This window comes from Brassica napus, chromosome C8 (assembly GCF_020379485.1).
Source record: "Brassica napus cultivar Da-Ae chromosome C8, Da-Ae, whole genome shotgun sequence".
NCBI lineage: Eukaryota > Viridiplantae > Streptophyta > Magnoliopsida > Brassicales > Brassicaceae > Brassica > Brassica napus.
In genome coordinates this window covers 44767761-44786708 of record NC_063451.1, presented here as the reverse complement: position 1 = coordinate 44786708, position 18948 = coordinate 44767761, and the positions used below count along the sequence as shown (strand labels likewise).

General features: G+C 34.0%; 4 protein-coding genes across 4 annotated transcripts; 1 reads left to right on the top strand and 3 right to left on the bottom strand.

The window, feature by feature from the left end:
• Window positions 1–78: 78 nt before the first annotated feature.
• Window positions 79–1139, top strand: LOC111213699 (peptidyl-prolyl cis-trans isomerase FKBP17-2, chloroplastic-like). The gene is made up of 3 exons (XM_022715510.2): window positions 79–476; window positions 567–611; window positions 680–1139. The coding sequence occupies exons 1-3, from the start codon at window positions 127–129 to the stop codon at window positions 1041–1043; spliced, it is 759 nt and encodes a 252-aa protein (XP_022571231.1). The 5' UTR covers window positions 79–126; the 3' UTR covers window positions 1044–1139.
• Window positions 1140–4567: 3428 nt separating this feature from the next.
• LOC125591265 (non-specific lipid transfer protein GPI-anchored 3-like) lies at window positions 4568–5193 on the bottom strand. Its single transcript, XM_048765161.1, has 2 exons — window positions 4830–5193; window positions 4568–4765 (listed from the first exon to the last, which is right to left on the bottom strand). The coding sequence occupies exons 1-2, from the start codon at window positions 5191–5193 to the stop codon at window positions 4629–4631; spliced, it is 501 nt and encodes a 166-aa protein (XP_048621118.1). The 3' UTR covers window positions 4568–4628.
• Window positions 5194–7109: 1916 nt separating this feature from the next.
• On the bottom strand, window positions 7110–11055 carry LOC111213698 (non-specific lipid transfer protein GPI-anchored 3-like). Its single transcript, XM_048765160.1, has 4 exons — window positions 10505–11055; window positions 7656–10319; window positions 7508–7567; window positions 7110–7355 (listed from the first exon to the last, which is right to left on the bottom strand). The coding sequence occupies exons 2-4, from the start codon at window positions 8017–8019 to the stop codon at window positions 7231–7233; spliced, it is 549 nt and encodes a 182-aa protein (XP_048621117.1). The 5' UTR covers window positions 8020–10319; window positions 10505–11055; the 3' UTR covers window positions 7110–7230.
• Window positions 11056–14653: 3598 nt separating this feature from the next.
• Window positions 14654–15798, bottom strand: LOC125591264. The gene is made up of 2 exons (XM_048765159.1): window positions 15588–15798; window positions 14654–15216 (listed from the first exon to the last, which is right to left on the bottom strand). The coding sequence occupies exons 1-2, from the start codon at window positions 15695–15697 to the stop codon at window positions 14838–14840; spliced, it is 489 nt and encodes a 162-aa protein (XP_048621116.1). The 5' UTR covers window positions 15698–15798; the 3' UTR covers window positions 14654–14837.
• Between the last annotated feature and the right edge of the window lie 3150 nt (window positions 15799–18948).

The window sequence follows — 18948 nt, the reverse complement described above, 5'->3', positions numbered from 1 at the left end:
CGAAGAACAAGACACGGGATCGAACACTTGGTTGACTTCTGTCTTTAAAATGCATCACACGAACAAGATAAGCGTTTATTATATACTTTTAATAAAGCTGAGGTTTTCATTTTATTTTATGCCGAAATGGCGAATCTATTCACCGTTACAGCTCCGTTCCTTTCAAAGCCGTTCACGAAAACGGCGCCGTACCACCTGTGTTGCGCCTCTTCTTCCACTCCTCCGGAGCAGAACCCTCCTTCTCAGCCGGAGTCTTCTCCTCCTCCTCCGTCTCAATCCATAAAGACGGAGCAACCCCTCGCATCGCAACAGAAGAGAAAGAAGAGCGTCGAGACGACGGATTGGGTCGCTTCTTCGTTGACCAGACGGTTCGGAATCGGCGCGGGTCTTGCCTGGGCGGGGTTTCTAGCTTTCGGTGTGATCTCCGAGCAGATCAAAACACGTTTTGAGGTTTCTCAGGAAGAAGCTAACACAAGGTTTTCACATCTCCATAGCTTCAAGTTACTGTCTTAGTTGTCATCACTCTCACAAAGCTTTGGAACTGCTTTTGTATGGTGTGTTTGCAGAGACGTAGAAGAAGAGAAGGAGATCATATTGCCCAATGGCATTAGGTACATTTTGTCAATGGGTCTCCTTAGCTTCGGTCAAGTCTTGGACTTTATTGAATCAAACTATGCAGGTACTATGATCTGCGTCTTGGAGGAGGGGCAACACCAAGAGCAGGTGATTTGGTAGTGATTGAACTGAAGGGACAAGTGCAAGAAACCGGACAAGTGTTTGTGGACACATTTGGAAGCAAAGACCAGAATAAGAAGCCATTGGCTCTTGTGGTGGGTTCAAAGCCATATAGCAAAGGATTATGCGAAGGTGTAGATTATGTTCTGAGGTCGATGAAGGCTGGAGGTAAAAGGAGACTGATCGTTCCACCATCTTTAGGATTTGGAGAAGAGGGTGCTGAACTGGAATCGGGTTTTCAGATACCGCCTTCTGCTTCGCTGGAGTATGTAGTTGAGATTGAAAGAGTCTCAATTGCTCCTGCTTGAGTTCTAGAGCTTTTGTGTTTGTTTACCAAATCTTGTATGAGAGAGATTATGGAGGGAATATTGTGAAGTAGTAATAAATTACAAACTTTTTCTTAATAGAGAGACGTGCATATAGGGTCTAGGAATCTTGGGACAAGGCTTCGGTTCCAGACATACATTTGTTTTCTTCTATGAGCCTTGACACAGCCTGGCAAATAACCAAAATTGGGTTGTGTATGAAGAACAAGGCTTTTCTTTTGGGAATTGTTCCACTTTTTATTTATTTTATCTCAATCATTTTCAATACTCACTCCGTTCCTAAAAGATTTATGTTTTAGATTTTTTCACACTTTTTAATAAAATATATTAAAATTTAGCTATAAATGCATAGGTTTTTTTAATTTTATAATTCATATATTTTTAAACCAATAAGATTTTAAGAAATGCAACTAATGTTCTTGAACTTCACAGTTTCTCATTATTAGTTGACAAAAATTGCATTGGAAATATAAAATATGTATGTTTTTGAAACAAAAATTTTCTCTAGAATATGGATCTTTTATGGATGGAGGGAATATTATATTAGTTCTCTCTTATGCTTACCTATGTAGTAAAAATAAAAATAAAAATAAATTAAATAATATGTACTTGTGGGGTGAATAGGGCAAAACCAATTTTCAAAAAAAAAGAAGGTTAGTTTTGTATTTGACTTTAAGTTATAGGTCAATTCTGCAAAAAACCCTATATATAATGCATGTTATTCATGAATATTTTCAATAGCATATAGCCTAAATTTTAAAAATCATGAGTTAAATTTATAGTTATAATTGTTTGAATTATTGCATTTTTAAATTAATTATTATTTTTAGTTAATTTATGTTAAATTTCGTAAGTGAGAGATATGTTGTGTTTAGTTCACAAGAATGGAAAAAGAAGAAGGGTAAATCGATTTTGGGAGCATTAAGAGCTTCAAATTGGTTGTTCATGGTGGTTGTGGTATTGATGACAATGGCAATCTTGTAATTACTTGAAAATGATGAGGGTGAGAGAGTAAAAATGTTATTTTCGAAAAAAAAAAGAAAAAAAAAATTGATGGCATTTTCGTAAATTATATGAACTTGTGGGGTGAATATGGCAAAACCAATTTTCAAAAAAAAAGAAGGTTAGTTTTGTATTTGACTTTAAGTTATAGGTCAATTCTGCAAAAAACCCTATATATAATGCATGTTATTCATGAATATTTTCAATAGCATATAGCCTAAATTTTAAAAATCATGAGTTAAATTTATAGTTATAATTGTTTAAATTATTGCATTTTTAAATTAATTATTATTTTTAGTTAATTTATGTTAAATTTCGAAATTATATATATATATATACACTAAGTTAATATATGTATAATATTTTTACTTTTGTTAGTTTGCCTTATTCGATATTGATTTCTTTTTTATTATGAAATAAACAGTTTTTGGGAAACATTGACATATTTAAAAAATAACAAATTAAAATGCTTATTTGTCATAATATGGTTGGTTGTTTTAAATCATACGTGGGCGCTTTCAATGACTTATAACTTTAATTTTTACTAGGGGGTAGTCCGCGCTTCGCGCGGAATATTATTTTGTTATGGTTAAATATGATATTTTTGGATGATGTAATTATGTGGTCAGTATTTATTTGTGAAGAGCATGATTTAATATTTTATTGTGTTATGTAGTATTAGGTTATAGATTAATATATTATGTGTTCGTCTTTTCAATAATGTGTTGTTGTATGTATAGTAGTATTTGTTAGTGGTGAATTGAGCTTTTAATGTAAAGCATATTGAATTTCAACCACTTTGAATTTAAGCATTTGTTGATTCTAACATTAACGGTTTCAGCGTCAAAATTGTATTTCATATTTTCACATTTTTGAACATTATTCTTTTTTTAACAACATTGAACATTATTCTAATAAGATGTTTTTTTCGTCTCCGCATATTTTGACTTGAGCCGTCACCATCTATGTATTTATTTACATTTCCGGTATGCGGTGTTTCTTACCACCACCGGAAAAGGCTCACATTTGTTGCTCTTGTTTTTCCTCTTCTTCTTCTCTGTTGAGATTATCTGATATTTGTTGTAGATCAGGTTTATGAGTTCCCGGTTGTGCGGTTGTTTCTCATGATGTTGTACGCTATTCTTGTCAATATTTTTCCTCTTCTTCCGTAGATTTGGCTAATGTTGTGAACTACATCTCCTTGGGTTGGATCAGAGTTTAGTTGTCTTCCTCGTAGTTGGCTTGCCGTTGATAGTCCCTGCTAGTCTTGGTTTTCAAGATCTGGTTTTTGGTGATCTGACTTTTATGTTCTCTTCATAGCTCGAGGATGGCTCCACAGTTTGCTGATTTTGTGTAGTCTATTTTTCTTTCTTTGTTCTCTCATCTCGTTGCGCTTTTCATCGCTGGTTGTGTCTCTGGTGGCTCTCCATTTCACATATATGTCACTCAAGGTTTGGATAGTGTTTTCCTTCGTGTATGTTTTGTGGGCTTGGAAGATTATTTTTTGTCTCAAACTTGAGCTCTGATTTCTCTGTGGTTGGCTTCCATTCTCCCTCCCTTATGTTGCTTTTCTTCTTCTCCTGCTTCCTTTGGTATAGGTGTGTGTGAAGTTAGTCTTTTGGTGCTTTGGTCTCTTCTATTCAAAGTTTTATGGTTCTTCGTTGGCATGAGCTCCTTGTATGTGGTTGTTTTGTTTGTGAGGTGATTCATATATTTTAGCTGGTGGTTGTGCATTATGCATGTGTTTTCCTGCTTCGTGGTGACTTTGGTCCGCTGATTATTCTTTTTCAATCCCTTTTTTGGTGTTTTGGATTGGTGCTTGATCGCGTTCATTTGTGTTTCAGACTTTTATTGAGTAAGTGTTACTATAGTATTCTATTTTTTCTTTGTGATTGTGGAGATTTAAGTTTAGATTATGTGTCTTACTCTAGTTATTTTTAGTTTAGTTATTTTCTGATTTTTAATAGTAAAATAAATTATAATTTGTAAATAAAATAATAGAAAAGTAATAAAATAGTAAAATTTTATGTTATTTTTAGTTGTGAATAAATAAAATATTTAAAATCTATTTTTATTTTTTTTATTTTTTCTTTATTCATCTCCAATTTTATTGACTAATAAAATATATTATAAAACTTCACATAATAATGGTTAGTATGAGAAAAATAATAGTGCACAATTAGAAAGTATTAAGCCAAATTGCAATAGTGTAAAAGAAGAAAGACCTAAAATATAAAAACAAAAATACATGGATACACATGTCATCAAACCCCCTTGCTACTTGTCATAAGAAGAAAAAAAATTAACTTTATATATATAGATAGAGATGATTTTTAAATTTGGCGCTAAATAGTTAGAGAAAATGTTGGTAAATTGGAAATCATTACTATTATTAGAATTTTCTCATTACATATGAATATTAAGTTTTTCTTTTTGAACACAACATATGAATATTAAGTAACCAAAAATATTGTCCAAAAAAAAAAAAGTAACCAAAAATAAGTTCAAACAGATTAAACCTATCTAACAATGAATAAAGACGTAAATGTAATATATAGTAGTAGATCAGAAGAAGGTTGTTGCCAATGCCACGATAGTCGATGCGAAGCTTAGTCCGGCGAAGTTGATGGCCGGAGCAGAGCTTGTCGGTGTGGACGACGTCGAATTCGTAGTAGTACCTTGGTCAACACAGGATTTAAAAGCTAATTAGGAACAAAAAAACAGTAACAAGAAATCTATTAAACGGCGTCGTAATAAGTTACTCACCATTCGCGGGGCTGGCTTTGCATAGTGAGATGTCAGGGTTGGCGCCACAAGCTTTAGGGATATCAAGAGCGTTGTCTTTAGTGAGGTTAAGCGATTTGAGCATATCCACGTTGTTGAACACGGAGCAAAGACACGTCGCGTCGTTGGCGACCATCTCCTTCATCGACAGGCAACACGATGCAGGCAGTGGTGGAATCACCGAGTGGAGATACGGCTGACACGACTTAAGTTTCTGTATACACGGCATTGCCCGAGCATCTCCTCCTCCGCTGCCTCCACCGCTAGGAGGTGCAATTGCGGCGTTAGATGATGAGACAGAGACAAGTACAAAAAAGACAGCGACGGTGAATCTAACAATCTTCATTTTCAAAAAACAAAGAGCTTTGAAACAATGTATGTAGTTCCTGTAAGACGGTGGTGTCTTTATCTTGTGTTTGAATGTTTTGTGAATTTGTAATACATTTCAACATGTATATACGTAACACACACGTTGACGTTGGTTATAATTTTGAATCTAATCTACTTCTTGCTGGTTTTTCGAGAAACAGTAAATCTTCCGATCATTACGCAACGGATCGATAAGACTAAAGGTCTGGATTAATTAGTTAATTAAATCAAACTAACCCAAAATAGACTTGTCAGTTGTAAGAGTTTAGGTAATCATTTGATATAGAAAGTCAAGTGATCCGTAACCTTAAATTTATAAATAGAAGAAAAACTGTTATTACATCACAACAACAGAAATTATATAATATGAATATATATGTTGTCTTGTGGTTGTCAACCATGTTCCCAAATCTCACCTTGGCAACTACAATTTTAGCTTCTGCTAGATATTAAAAAAAAGACTTAACGGCTGGGGCTTTGTCATTTCTTTTGGAGACAGAATAATATCCATTTAGTCTTCGTTCTTAAACAAATAATTAGCATCTAATCCGCCATTTTATTTCATTTTAATTAAAGATTTTGAACTTATATGAAAATGTATTGCAAGTGTTAGAGTTTGATCAAATATGGAGTTCATTTTTAGATAAATTTGTGGCATATATTTCATTTAGTTATTTATGCTTCTTTTTTTTGGGTCTAGAGATCAAAATTGTTTATGCTAGTTTTTATTTAAAATATTTATGACAAAGTAATTTTTATGTGTTTATGTTTTAATAAGTCATATTTTACAGTTTATGGTGGAAAAACAAATTTAAAACAATTGTAAAATAATATATTAGTTATTCAAAGTTTTTTTTTTGAAAATAGTAAGTTTCAAATTCGTCGGGGTAGCCTAAGATATTAATTGAAATAAAAATCAATATATTAACACACCTTGACGAAAATATTAATTGCTAGTGATCTTAGAACACCGTCGATAAAAATATCTTATGTGAAGTTTTTAAAATATTATGAAATATAATATACTATACAAGTTATTATGTTGGTATTTCAAAATTATGAGAAAAAATACTTGTTGTTCATGATCATGAACAAACATCTTGTTCCATGTTATTCTCTTCTTTTTTCCTTTATGTCTTTGATTTTTCACTCGCTTAGTAGTATATTTACAGAAACTACACACAAAAAGTTGATGTTTCTAAAATACTTTTCTAGATTTTCATCTTATATATATTTTTTCATTTAACTAAAATCAGATCTATATTTTTCACATGTAGTTATATACTATATCACAACATCTAAATTTTAAATACAAAGTTTTATTTTCTTAACTTTTTCTCTTATTTGTGCTCAAATTTTATTTATGTTTTGCTTATATTTGTGTGTGTGTGTATATGGTTATAAACATAAGAGAGAATTGATGAAATAAAATGAATGAGATTAGATGAATGTAATATATGAAAAATAAAATAAATTCGTTTCATTCATTCCTCATTAAAATCGTTTATCATATAGTAGCACCAAATCGACTTCTGACACCCGGGGAAGTCAATATCTTGACAGTAGCTAAAAGCTAGCTTCGAAAAACGTTAGCTATTAAACTCTAATGATGTACATATCTATTTTATACTACTTGAGGTATATTATACACCATAATTTATATTAATAGTTTGAACTAGTAACATTATAATGTTATATATTCATAATTCAGATTGAGTTGTGGCTATGTAGATGTTTGTCAATCGAATTGTATGTAGGCAAGACGTACATACTAGCTAAATGGTTTATAATATTCCAACTAGCTCGTTTCCTCCTTGACTCCTAGGTATTTAAAAGAAGACGAAATATAAAATAAAAACTGTAATAAGATGTTAGAGAATGTTGGTAAAGAACTGTTGAAAATTAGAAATATTATTAGAATTTTTTCAATACATATATTAATCAGTTACCAAACATAATTTCAAACAAATTAAACCTATCTAATAATGAATAAATACGTAATGTAAATAGTAGATCAGAAGAAGGTTGCTGCCAATGCCACGATAGTCGATGCGAAGCTGAGTCCGGCGAAGTTGATGGCGGGGGCAGAGCTTGTCGGTGTTGACGTTGAAGAAGCTGATGCTCCGGTGGAACCGCTTCCTGTTGATTTATTTTAAAACAAAACTAAATACTCCACAACCGCTTATTGTAAATCTTTCTCATTTTCTTTCTATTTACTACCCGAATACTTAAAAAAAATCCTAAAACCATGAGAATAACTTTTACAAAATTCGAAGATTATGTGTTCATACCAGTGGAAGACGCCGGAGGAGTTTTGGGAGTTGCCGGCGACGTCGAATTCGTAGTAGTACCTTGGTCAACACAAAATTTAAAAGCTAATTAGGAACCAAAAAACAGTAACAAGAAATCTATTAAACGGCGTCGTAATAAGTTACTCACCACCCGCGGGGCTGGCTTTGCATAGTGAGATGTCAGGGTTGGCGCCACAAGCTTTAGGGAGATCAAGAGCGTTGTCTTTAGTGAGGTTAAGCGATTTGAGCATATCCACGTTGTTAAACACGGAGCAAAGACACGTCGCGTCGTTGGCGACGATCTCTTTCATCGGCAGGCAACACGATGGAGGCGGTGGTGGAATCACCGAGTGGAGAAACGGCTGACACGGCATAAGTTTCTGTATACACGGCATTGCCTGAGCATCTCCTCCTCCGCCGCCTCCACCGCTCGGTGGTGCAGTTGCGGCGTTAGATGATGATACGGAGTAAAGTACAAAGAAGACGGCGACGGTGAATCTAACAATCTCCATTTTGAAAAACAAAGAGCTTTGAAAGAACGTATGTAGTTCTTGTAAGATGGTTTCTTTTATCTTGTGTTCGAATGTTGTGTGAATTTGTAATAGATTTCCACATGTATTTATATACACAACACACACGTCGACGTTGGTTATAATTTGAATCTAATCGACTTTTTCTGGCTGATTTTGTTTGAGAAACAGTTACTAAACCTTTTCTGATCCGATCATTACGCAACGGATCAAAGACTAAAATCTTGGTTATTTAGTTAAATCCAAAACTAATCCAAAAATAGAAGAAATACTGTTATTACATCACGAGAACAAAAATTACATGATACGTTTTCTTGTGGTCGTCAACCATGTTCTCGAATCTCACCTAGCAATACAAAATTATCCTCATTTTTTATTACTTTTAAAATATGTGTGATATTTTTGGCCCGTTCCAAAAATATTATGGTGGATGCTAAATTAGGCAGACTCTCATGTACAAAGGATAGCTTGACAAGTTGAAGATTCCCAACAAAAACCATAAACATAAAAATTGAAACCTTGTTTAACAATGATAAATATTTAGCTTTAAAGCTTGTAAAGAGTAAATTTCAACAAAAACTATAAACATTTTATTTATAGTTTGTTTTTAGGTTCTAAACCGTGCCAAAGCATGTGATTGTAATCTAAAATATAATATCTATGTTTTTTTGTTTTAAAGATGCATCTCGACAAAATATCTTGAGAATTCTGAAAATGTTGATATCAATAAAAAAATTTATAGATTTAATTTAACGTATTATGAGAATATTAGGTATATTCTCAAATTGTTAGAAATATATTAGTGTGAATGATAATGGAAATATTGATAGATTCATTTAATACATAACTGAAATATTTAGTAATTAATGAGAATATATAGATATATTCTCGAATTTTGCTAGATTATTTTGTTAAGTTTCCAAAATTTCAAAACTGATATATCCAAAATATACAACATATAACAAACAGTTATATTATTTTCGAACAAAAGCAATAAATATGAATATAATATTATATATTATATATATATATATATATAATCTTAGGCAATTTCGGAATGTTTAATATATTGAAATAAATTTGTTATACATTTTGAAAAGGCATAGTGGACTCACACAAACACGATAAGTATAGATAATGTGTAAATGGTTTTATGTGAAGTGTACTATTTTATTCGATTGAATATTGGTTTGGTTATAATATTAGAAACTGAGTAACTAAGGAATAAAATAATAATTTGTATCACTTATAGTTTCCTAAATTATAGGTAGATATAAGTAGTTCCCTTAATTATAGGTAAATATAAATATTTACAATTGGAAATATTCAATATAAAAATATTAAATTTAAATAGCAATGACATACTTGTAAATATTGAAAAAAAAAGAGTTAAAAACTGTACTTTAATTTTAATAGTATAGATTAATAGTATAGATGTTAGTTAAAGTGGTCACTCTTTAACTTCATTGCTTCAATCTTCTGGACTGCACCAGTCAATAAATATTTTCCTTTTAATCTCTCATTGAAATGCCCATGCACCTAACACCAGCTTTGAGTAGATCAAAGAGTAACAACCAAAACTGTTCTACCATTCCAGTAGTTGTCATCTACTCAAAGCTTAAAGCTGATGTTATGTGAATCTTTGTTGCCCACTTAAGAGCATGATTAACCATGGAACCCCATTAGAGATTCTTAATGAATATTTTAGTAATAAATGTAGATTAAGAACTTTTGTTAAGAAAAGTTTAGTTTAATTGCTCCAATGGTAGGTTCTTAAATTAAGGGTTCTTAAGAAATTTTTTTTATTAAACATAAATATGAACCCATTCACCATTGAAGGACCAAAGCTAGTAGACTTCTCAGCCAAGGGCGGGGAAGTGGTCTAATAAGTGATAGAAAAACACATAAAGGCAAAAGAGGAGCAGAGAAAGAACGGCTTGTCACCAGCAACAAGAAGAGACCAAGAGAGATGAGACTACAACATAAGTCAGTTCTATGATTGATTATAAGCAAATGTCTCTCAAGAAATTAGGTAGTTTTGTATATTTATGTAAGCTTCATGTTATAAGATTTGAAAACACTTCTTTGATTGATTAGAGTCTAGGTATTGATCGTTGCATACCAAACACCAACATGAAAATAATGCATATTAGTATATGAAATCACATTTTTGCACCAACAATGTTGTCTAATTAAAAGAGATGTGTTCTACAGCAGAGACGTACCTTGTTTTTAGAAGGCTCAATGACTTGTAATACTTCAGCAAGCTCATCTTTAGGTACCTGCAGGAAGAGAACAACTTCAACATGGTCATGAATTCAAACAACAACATCAAAGCAAGACAAGCTTACACAACAACTATAAACAACATCAAAACAAGACAAACTTAACCTCAGAGAGAACAAGACAAGCTTACACAGAAACATACAAACAATAACCAGAAACAGAACAAACAAGATTAGCTTACACATTAAAAACGATCTCCATGTTGTCAAAAAGCTTATTTTCAAGGCTCATCAACATCATTTCCTGAAGCTGTTTGTTAAGAGACAGAGGAACTAAAAAACATTAACTCTCATTGATTCCAGAAGTGGTTTCTGCAACCCATTGCCTCTCCCGGCACACCCTACACTTAATATCACCACTTTAATCTCCTCTCAGCCTCACCGCGGCACCACCGCCTTCATCGACGCCGCCACTGACCACGTCGTCCTCATCCTCTCTCCCAACTCTATCTATTTCCCCGTCGTCTCCCTCGCCGTCATGTCTCTCGGCGCCGTCGTTACCACCGCGAACACTCTCAACACCGCCGGTGAGAGGCAGTGATTCATCATCGTTGAGAGCAACAGAGAGAGCCGGAGTGTTGAATCAGAAGATCAACAGAGAAATCAATCGGTCATTGAACCGTCGAGAGAGAGAGAGATGGAGTTAAACGCAATACTCTCTGGTTGCCACACGTGTCTTGCAAGAGGCGGCTCTTAAAACGCCTAATTAGGATCCGATGCTTAACTTAATTTCTATTTTTCTTATTCTTTAATTACTAAAGACCCTAAAAACCCCACTTAAGAGTCTCCGTTAAAGATGGTCTTAGGAAATAGATAGGTACGAAGAGAATTCTAAAACAAGGTTTGACACGTGCGAACATTGCAGTCACATCTGTGAGAAGACCAACACAACTCTTCCATAAATGTCAAATACATCTCTGTAATAATCAAACACATCTCTCTTTCAAACACGATTTGCTCTCATTGATCGTTTTTTTTTAATGTCTAAAAATGTCTAAACGATTTGCTGGAGAAATTGGTAGCAGTGCAATTGACAATGATCAAGGCGCTTCTCCACGGTGATTTCGATGTCGAAAATAAAATATAAGTGAATGTTCTGGTGAAATTCAATAGCATCGGAAAGATAATAGCATTCTGCAAGACGCGAGCCAGTTGAAAAGAAGACAGTGAATATTAAGAGGAGGAAATTTAATTGTCTCTGTTTCCACTTTAAATCTCACCAAAGAAAATATCCCACCAGAGAGGCCGAAAGGGTACACCATACCCTATAAAATATTTAGGGCCCTAGTTTATAAATTTATATATATATATTTATATATAGGGAAGTGTATATATTGGGCATTCATCATATATATATCGATAATGAACGTTTAAATTTTAAATCTAAATATTTCTTATTTTATATTTTTTTTTTCTAATTTGTGCTTAAATTTTACTTATGTTTTATTTATACATTATTTTCGAAAAATGTTATTTTCGGAGATATGTTAAACCGCGAGTAAATACCACTAGTTGTTAAAGCACGATGTCTTAGGAAGCACGAGGTAAGCGGAAGCACGAGGTGTTAAGCTAGTGAGCGGCCGAGAAGAAGCTATCGAAGTACATATGGAATTAAGAGCTGAGGCTTGGAGAATCCAAGTATTTTGAAGGTATCTAAGTTTGAAAGATGAAAAACTTCGGTTTATTTAATGGAAATTCGAGGTTGGTCGAAGAAGGACCTAGTTCGAGCCTCAAGAAAACGCTGACAAATTTAGATCGTAGTCGGCCAGAGATGATTGCGGCACAGAAATAGTCACCGATGGACGACTGCTTATAACAGGCAACCGGCCTCGGCCGACTACTAAGGAATTTGGGATTTTTTTAACCACAACACATTGTAATTCACTCCAGAAACCAACCGAATAGCTCGGCAAATTTTCTCGATTGATCATGTGGAAAATACTTTGATATTCGAAAATCTGAACGGTATCTAATAGACCTGAAATACGAACTAATTAAAACGCTTACCGAGATCAAGCCGAGAGAGTCTAAGGATCGGGAATGACCTTAGAGTCGGAGATATGTTAAACCGCGAGTAAATACCACTAGTTGTTAAAGCACGATGTCTTAGGAAGCACGAGGTAAGCGGAAGCACGAGGTGTTAAGCTAGTGAGCGGCCGAGAAGAAGCTATCGAAGTACATATGGAATTAAGAGCTGAGGCTTGGAGAATCCAAGTATTTTGAAGGTATCTAAGTTTGAAAGATGAAAAACTTCGGTCTATTTAATGGAAATTCGAGGTTGGTCGAAGAAGGACCTAGTTCGAGCCTCAAGAAAACGCTGACAAATTTAGATCGTAGTCGGCCAGAGATGATTGCGGCACAGAAATAGTCACCGATGAACGACTGCTTATAACAGGCAACCGGCCTCGGCCGACTACTAAGGAATTTGGGATTTTTTTAACCACAACACATTGTAATTCACTCCAGAAACCAACCGACTAGCTCGGCAAATTTTCTCGATTGATCATGTGGAAAATACTTTGATATTCGAAAATCTGAACGGTATCTAATAGACCTGAAATACGAACTAATTAAAACGCTTACCGAGATCAAGCCGAGAGAGTCTAAGGATCGGGAATGACCTTAGAGTCGGAGATATGTTAAACCGCGAGTAAATACCACTAGTTGTTAAAGCACGATGTCTTAGGAAGCACGAGGTAAGCGGAAGCACGAGGTGTTAAGCTAGTGAGCGGCCGAGAAGAAGCTATCGAAGTACATATGGAATTAAGAGCTGAGGTTTGGAGAATCCAAGTATTTTGAAGGTATCTAAGTTTGAAAGATGAAAAAATTCGGTTTATTTAATGGAAATTCGAGGTTGGTCGAAGAAGGACCTAGTTCGAGCCTCAAGAAAACGCTGACAAATTTAGATCGTAGTCGGCCAGAGATGATTGCGGCACAGAAATAGTCACCGATGGACGACTGCTTATAACAGGCAACCGGCCTCGGCCTACTACTAAGGAATTTGGGATTTTTTTAACCACAACACATTGTAATTCACTCCAGAAACCAACCGACTAGCTCGGCAAATTTTCTCGATTGATCATGTGGAAAATACTTTGATATTCGAAAATCTGAACGGTATCTAATAGACCTGAAATACGAACTAATTAAAACGCTTACCGAGATCAAGCCGAGAGAGTCTAAGGATCGGGAATGACCTTAGAGTCGGAGATATGTTAAACCGCGAGTAAATACCACTAGTTGTTAAAGCACGATGTCTTAGGAAGCACGAGGTAAGCGGAAGCACGAGGTAAGCGGAAGCACGAGGTGTTAAGCTAGTGAGCGGCCGAGAAGAAGCTATCGAAGTACATATGGAATTAAGAGCTGAGGCTTGGAGAATCCAAGTATTTTGAAGGTATCTAAGTTTGAAAGATGAAAAAATTCGGTTTATTTAATGGAAATTCGAGGTTGGTCGAAGAAGAACCTAGTTCGAGCCTCAAGAAAACACTGACAAATTTAGATCGTAGTCGGCCAGAGATGATTGCGGCACAGAAATAGTCACCAATGGACGACTGCTTATAACAGGCAACCGGCCTCGGCCGACTACTAAGGAATTTGGGATTTTTTTAACCACAACACATTGTAATTCACTCCAGAAACCAACCGACTAGCTCGGCAAATTTTCTCGATTGATCATGTGGAAAATACTTTGATATTCGAAAATCTGAACGGTATCTAATAGACCTGAAATACGAACTAATTAAAACGCTTACCGAGATCAAGCCGAGAGAGTCTAAGGATCGGGAATGACCTTAGAGTCGGAGATATGTTAAACCGCGAGTAAATACCACTAGTTGTTAAAGCACGATGTCTTAGGAAGCACGAGGTAAGCGGAAGCACGAGGTGTTAAGCTAGTGAGCGGCCGAGAAGAAGCTATCGAAGTACATATGGAATTAAGAGCCGCGAGTAAATACCACTAGTTGTTAAAGCACGATGTCTTAGGAAGCACGAGGTAAGCGGAAGCACGAGGTGTTAAGCTAGTGAGCGGCCGAGAAGAAGCTATCGAAGTACATATGGAATTAAGAGCTGAGGCTTGGAGAATCCAAGTATTTTGAAGGTATCTAAGTTTGAAAGATGAAAAAATTCGGTTTATTTAATGGAAATTCGAGGTTGGTCGAAAATAATAATACTTTGATATTCGAAAATATGAACGGTATCTATATTTCAATGGTTAACCGAGTATAATGATGATATCAGATTATATGCGAATTTCAATTTCAATGAACTCTCTATATTATGTTGCTCGAGAAGGTATGGAACCGAGAAGACATCTAACAGCGACTCGGTGAGTATTTGTGTAAACATGTGTAAACCTGAGATAAATGTCAGTTACATTATTTGAGAAGTTCGTAAAAATGAAGAACCGTTTAATGACAAGGAGAATGGAAAATTTCAGTATTATTATTATAGTTGAGACTGGGAAAACGAAACCTTAGCAAGGAAAACATAATAGAACAATCAAACAAAGTTTTGGATTTATAACCTCTGGAGAACCTTTGTTGCGTTTCTTATCTTCTCCATAGTAACATATTCATCGGGCTGAGACATTGAGGCTCTAAGCTCAGCCAATGCTACAGCTGCATCTTTTAACAAAACTTTGTTCTCCTCCAAGCAGGTTGTAAGAGACGATATTACTTGTTTGGCCTCCTCTTTAGTTTTGGGGCTTATTCCAACTTCAACACGTTTTTCAATTTCATCTAAAGTGTGTTGAGCTATTTCTTCCGAGAGAGAGGTCGTAACAATGATTTCTCTCCTAGTACTCATCCAGCAAGCTTCTAACAAGAAAGGGAATCCAAAGCCTAACTGAGAACTACAGCGAGTAGCAGCAGCAACTCCCGATCTGAGTGCCTGGGCCCTAGAAATTAAAGAAAAAAGGAGAGATTCTTTAATACAAAATTTCATAATTCAACTCAACAGATCGTTTCACCAGCAATCAAAACCCTATGTAGCTTTCAATTTCCCAGCAAAGACCATAAACTTTGAACAACAGAACAAACAAGAAATTAATTGCATAATCCAACTCAACAGATCGTTTCATTGCCAATCAAATTCCTAAGTAGCTTCAATTTCTCAGCAAAGACCATAAAGCTTAAAATAAAGCAAGAGCTTAATTGCATAATCCAATTCAACAGATCGTTTCATTGGCAATCAAAAGCCTAAGTAGCTTTCAATTTCTCTGCAAAGACCATAAATTTTGAACAACAAAACCAAACAAGAGATTCTTACATATGAAACCTTGAAATAATCCGGGAAACAGAGAACATGCTCGTCCGTGTATATGTCCTTGAGAGTATGAGCAATGAGAGCTCTTTTTTTATGAAAATGCCATAAAACATGAGAACATGTTCTCAACTTTTTCTTCTCTTTCTTCTACTTTTTTTTTTTTTTTTTATTTATATTTATTTTGAGTGCACTAGGGAAGATCAGAATCCATCAAAGAAGAAATGTGAAGAAGGGACAAACAAACTTAGGTCTAGGATTCGTTCGAGTATTTTTTGAGTTCGGTTCGGGTTCGGATCCGGGTATTTTGGGTATTTATATTAGGAACCGAAAAATTCCAGTAATTGTTCAAATATTTTTGGTTCTAATAGTTTGTTTACTTTTAAGTACTCGAAGTATTCGAAATATCCAAAATACCCGAAAATATTCAAAATAGTTGAGTAAAATATTAAAAAACTACCTAAATAATTTTAAAAATAAATAATATTAGAAATAAAAATTAAAATTTGATTATTTATATTATATATATTAATATAAAACATAAACAATATTTTGAATTTATAATTATTTTGGATATTTTAAGTACTAATTCAGTTCTTTGTTCGGTTTCGGTTCTTTCGGGTATTAAAATTAAGATTCGATCGGGTATTTCAAAAGTTCGGATTCGGGTTCGGGACTACGGGTTCAGTTCGGTTCTTCGGGTTCGGATATTTTGTCCACCTCTAATTTGACAATGAATGTGTGAGTTACACAGTTATTAGGTTTTTTTTGGTTACAGTAAAAATCAAAATGCAAAAAAATGTTGGAAATATATATTTTTTTTTCGGCAAATGTTGGAAAGATAAGAGGGAAAATGGGCATTTAATTCCCGAAGTATTTGAAATCGGCAGTTTTAATACTCAAGTATTGCTTGCGCATATTTATTCCTCGACTAATAGTTGACTGCGCAAAATTGGGAACAAAATAGTCAACTGTTAACTGATGAACGGAAAATAACGGTTTCCGTCAACTTTTTAACGGTAGAATATTCTAATCATGATTTTGCGCAGTCAATGATTAATTGGGGAATAAATATGCCCATATAATACTTGAATATTTAATTTTCCGATTGAAAATACTTGAGGAATTAAAAAATCATTTTTTTCTTTATATTTCGTATAAGATTGAAAGTCACTAACATCAATCCCTTTAAAAAAAACACATAAGTAAAAATATTTTCAAGTTAAATAAAATCATTATACGAGATATTTACCTTTAGAAATAGATTGTTGATTTTTTACAATGACATATAAAATAATACAAAATAATTACAGTTACATCGTATTGTTGATGTACTTCATGTTTAAATCACTTTAGATGATTTTTAAAATAATTCATAGTTAGAAAGGTTCATAGTTTGAAATAATATACAAGATATTTAATCCCGGAAAAAGATTTATTTAGTTTATAAAAGCATAAAAAATAACATAAGATAATTACATTTGCATTGTATTGCTGATATACAATATATGAATGTGTAAAGTACATATAATTATATATGATCATCTAAAGTAGAGATCCAATGTACAACATATAATTGTCTAATCGATAAAACTCTCGTATATTGGTTATATCTAACTTGAGAATATTTCAAATTATGATTTTCTAAAAAAAAAAGATTGTTGTTTTTAATTCCTTAAGTATTTTTAATCGGCAAATTAAATACTCAAGTATTATATGCGCATATTTGTTCTCCAACTAATCATTGACTGCGCAAAATCATGATTAAAATATTCCACCGTTAAAAAGTTGACGGAAACCGTTATTTTTTCGTTCATCAGTTAACAGTTGACTATTTTGTTCTCAATTTTGCTCAGTCAACTATTAGTTGGGGAATAAGTATGCGCAAGCAATACTTGAGTATTAAAACTGCCGATTTCAAATACTTCGGGAATTAAATGCTCATTTTCCCAAAGATAAGAACACTTATTGTTCTCATTGAGTGTATTGAGTGTTTTGGTGACCAAACGTGTCTCGGTAAACTGAAAAAGAGAAGATTGAAGTGACTATCTTTATTAAAAAAAAAAAACTTTACACAGTTATTTTTTTGTTCGGTAGAAAAAGATACTTCTCTGTGTTACACAGAGCTTAACACAGAGCTTAAAAAAAAACTCTGCTGTTTGCTTGCGAGACCTACTGGTGGTCTCTTCCTCAACCACAATGCGGACTGTTTTCAAGTTCGGTTCAATAAGAAAGAGTTTGATAGAAAGGTTAGCATCTCAATATCCTTTGTTCATCTTCTATTTTTATCTTTTATACTGTAGCGTTTATATAATAGCTTCTACCCTCTAATCAAACCATCAAAGCACAATTGTTCTTCACAATAAGAAGAAACCTGAGATTCTCATTGTGCGTGAACCGGGGTTATGGTCTCGAATTCGCTATGATTGTGCTCTTCTTTCTTTGGAACATTTTCTTGTTTGATGATTTTGTTAGTATTACTAGTTTTTTGTCTTCTCTGTGTTCTTTTTTCTTTTGGTTTGGCGGCATTAATTTTGATACCTTGAGTTGATTATGCAATTTGAGTAATTTCTCTTTTATTTTTTGTCAGCTCAAAACAACGAAGTGGAGTTAGTGCTCTCTCCTATCATTACTTGTTAAGAAACCAATGGCTTAGTACTAAGAGGACATTCCCTGTTACGTCCTCCATCCCGCCAGACAAATTTCAAGGTCTTATAGATCAAATTGAAAAATGTGTTGATGTTCGAAGAGAAAGCCTTACTCATGAGACGACCCAAAATGCGGAGTCAAGTCTTGCAAACAAATTGAAGCAGAGAGAGGATGAAACTGAAAACTGTGTTGGTTTTGGAAGAGGAGGAATCTTTATTAAAGAGACGGCCCAAAATGTGGAGGCAGAAGTTGCAAAAAGATTGAAGCGGAGAGAGGTGTACACAGAAATTGCATATAAAGCATTGGATGAGCTTAGACAGTCTCTGGCCAACAATGATATCTTGCTTAAGGAGAAGACAATGGCTACAATTAGACTTATGGAAAAATTGGATGGTGGCCAAACCAGTCGCGATTTCGGTAATCTTGGTGATATTGTCACCATGGCTACAATCTTTACTCTCTCACCCTCGTCATTTTCAAGTAATTACAAGATTGCCATTGTCATCAATACCACAACCACCATGAACAACCAATTTGAAGCTCTTAATGCTCCCAAAATCGATTTACCCTTCTTCTTTTTCCATTCTTGTGAACTAAACACAACATATCTCTCACTTACGAAATTTAACATAAATTAACTAAAAATAATAATTAATTTAAAAATGCAATAATTCAAACAATTATAACTATAAATTTAACTCATGATTTTTAAAATTTA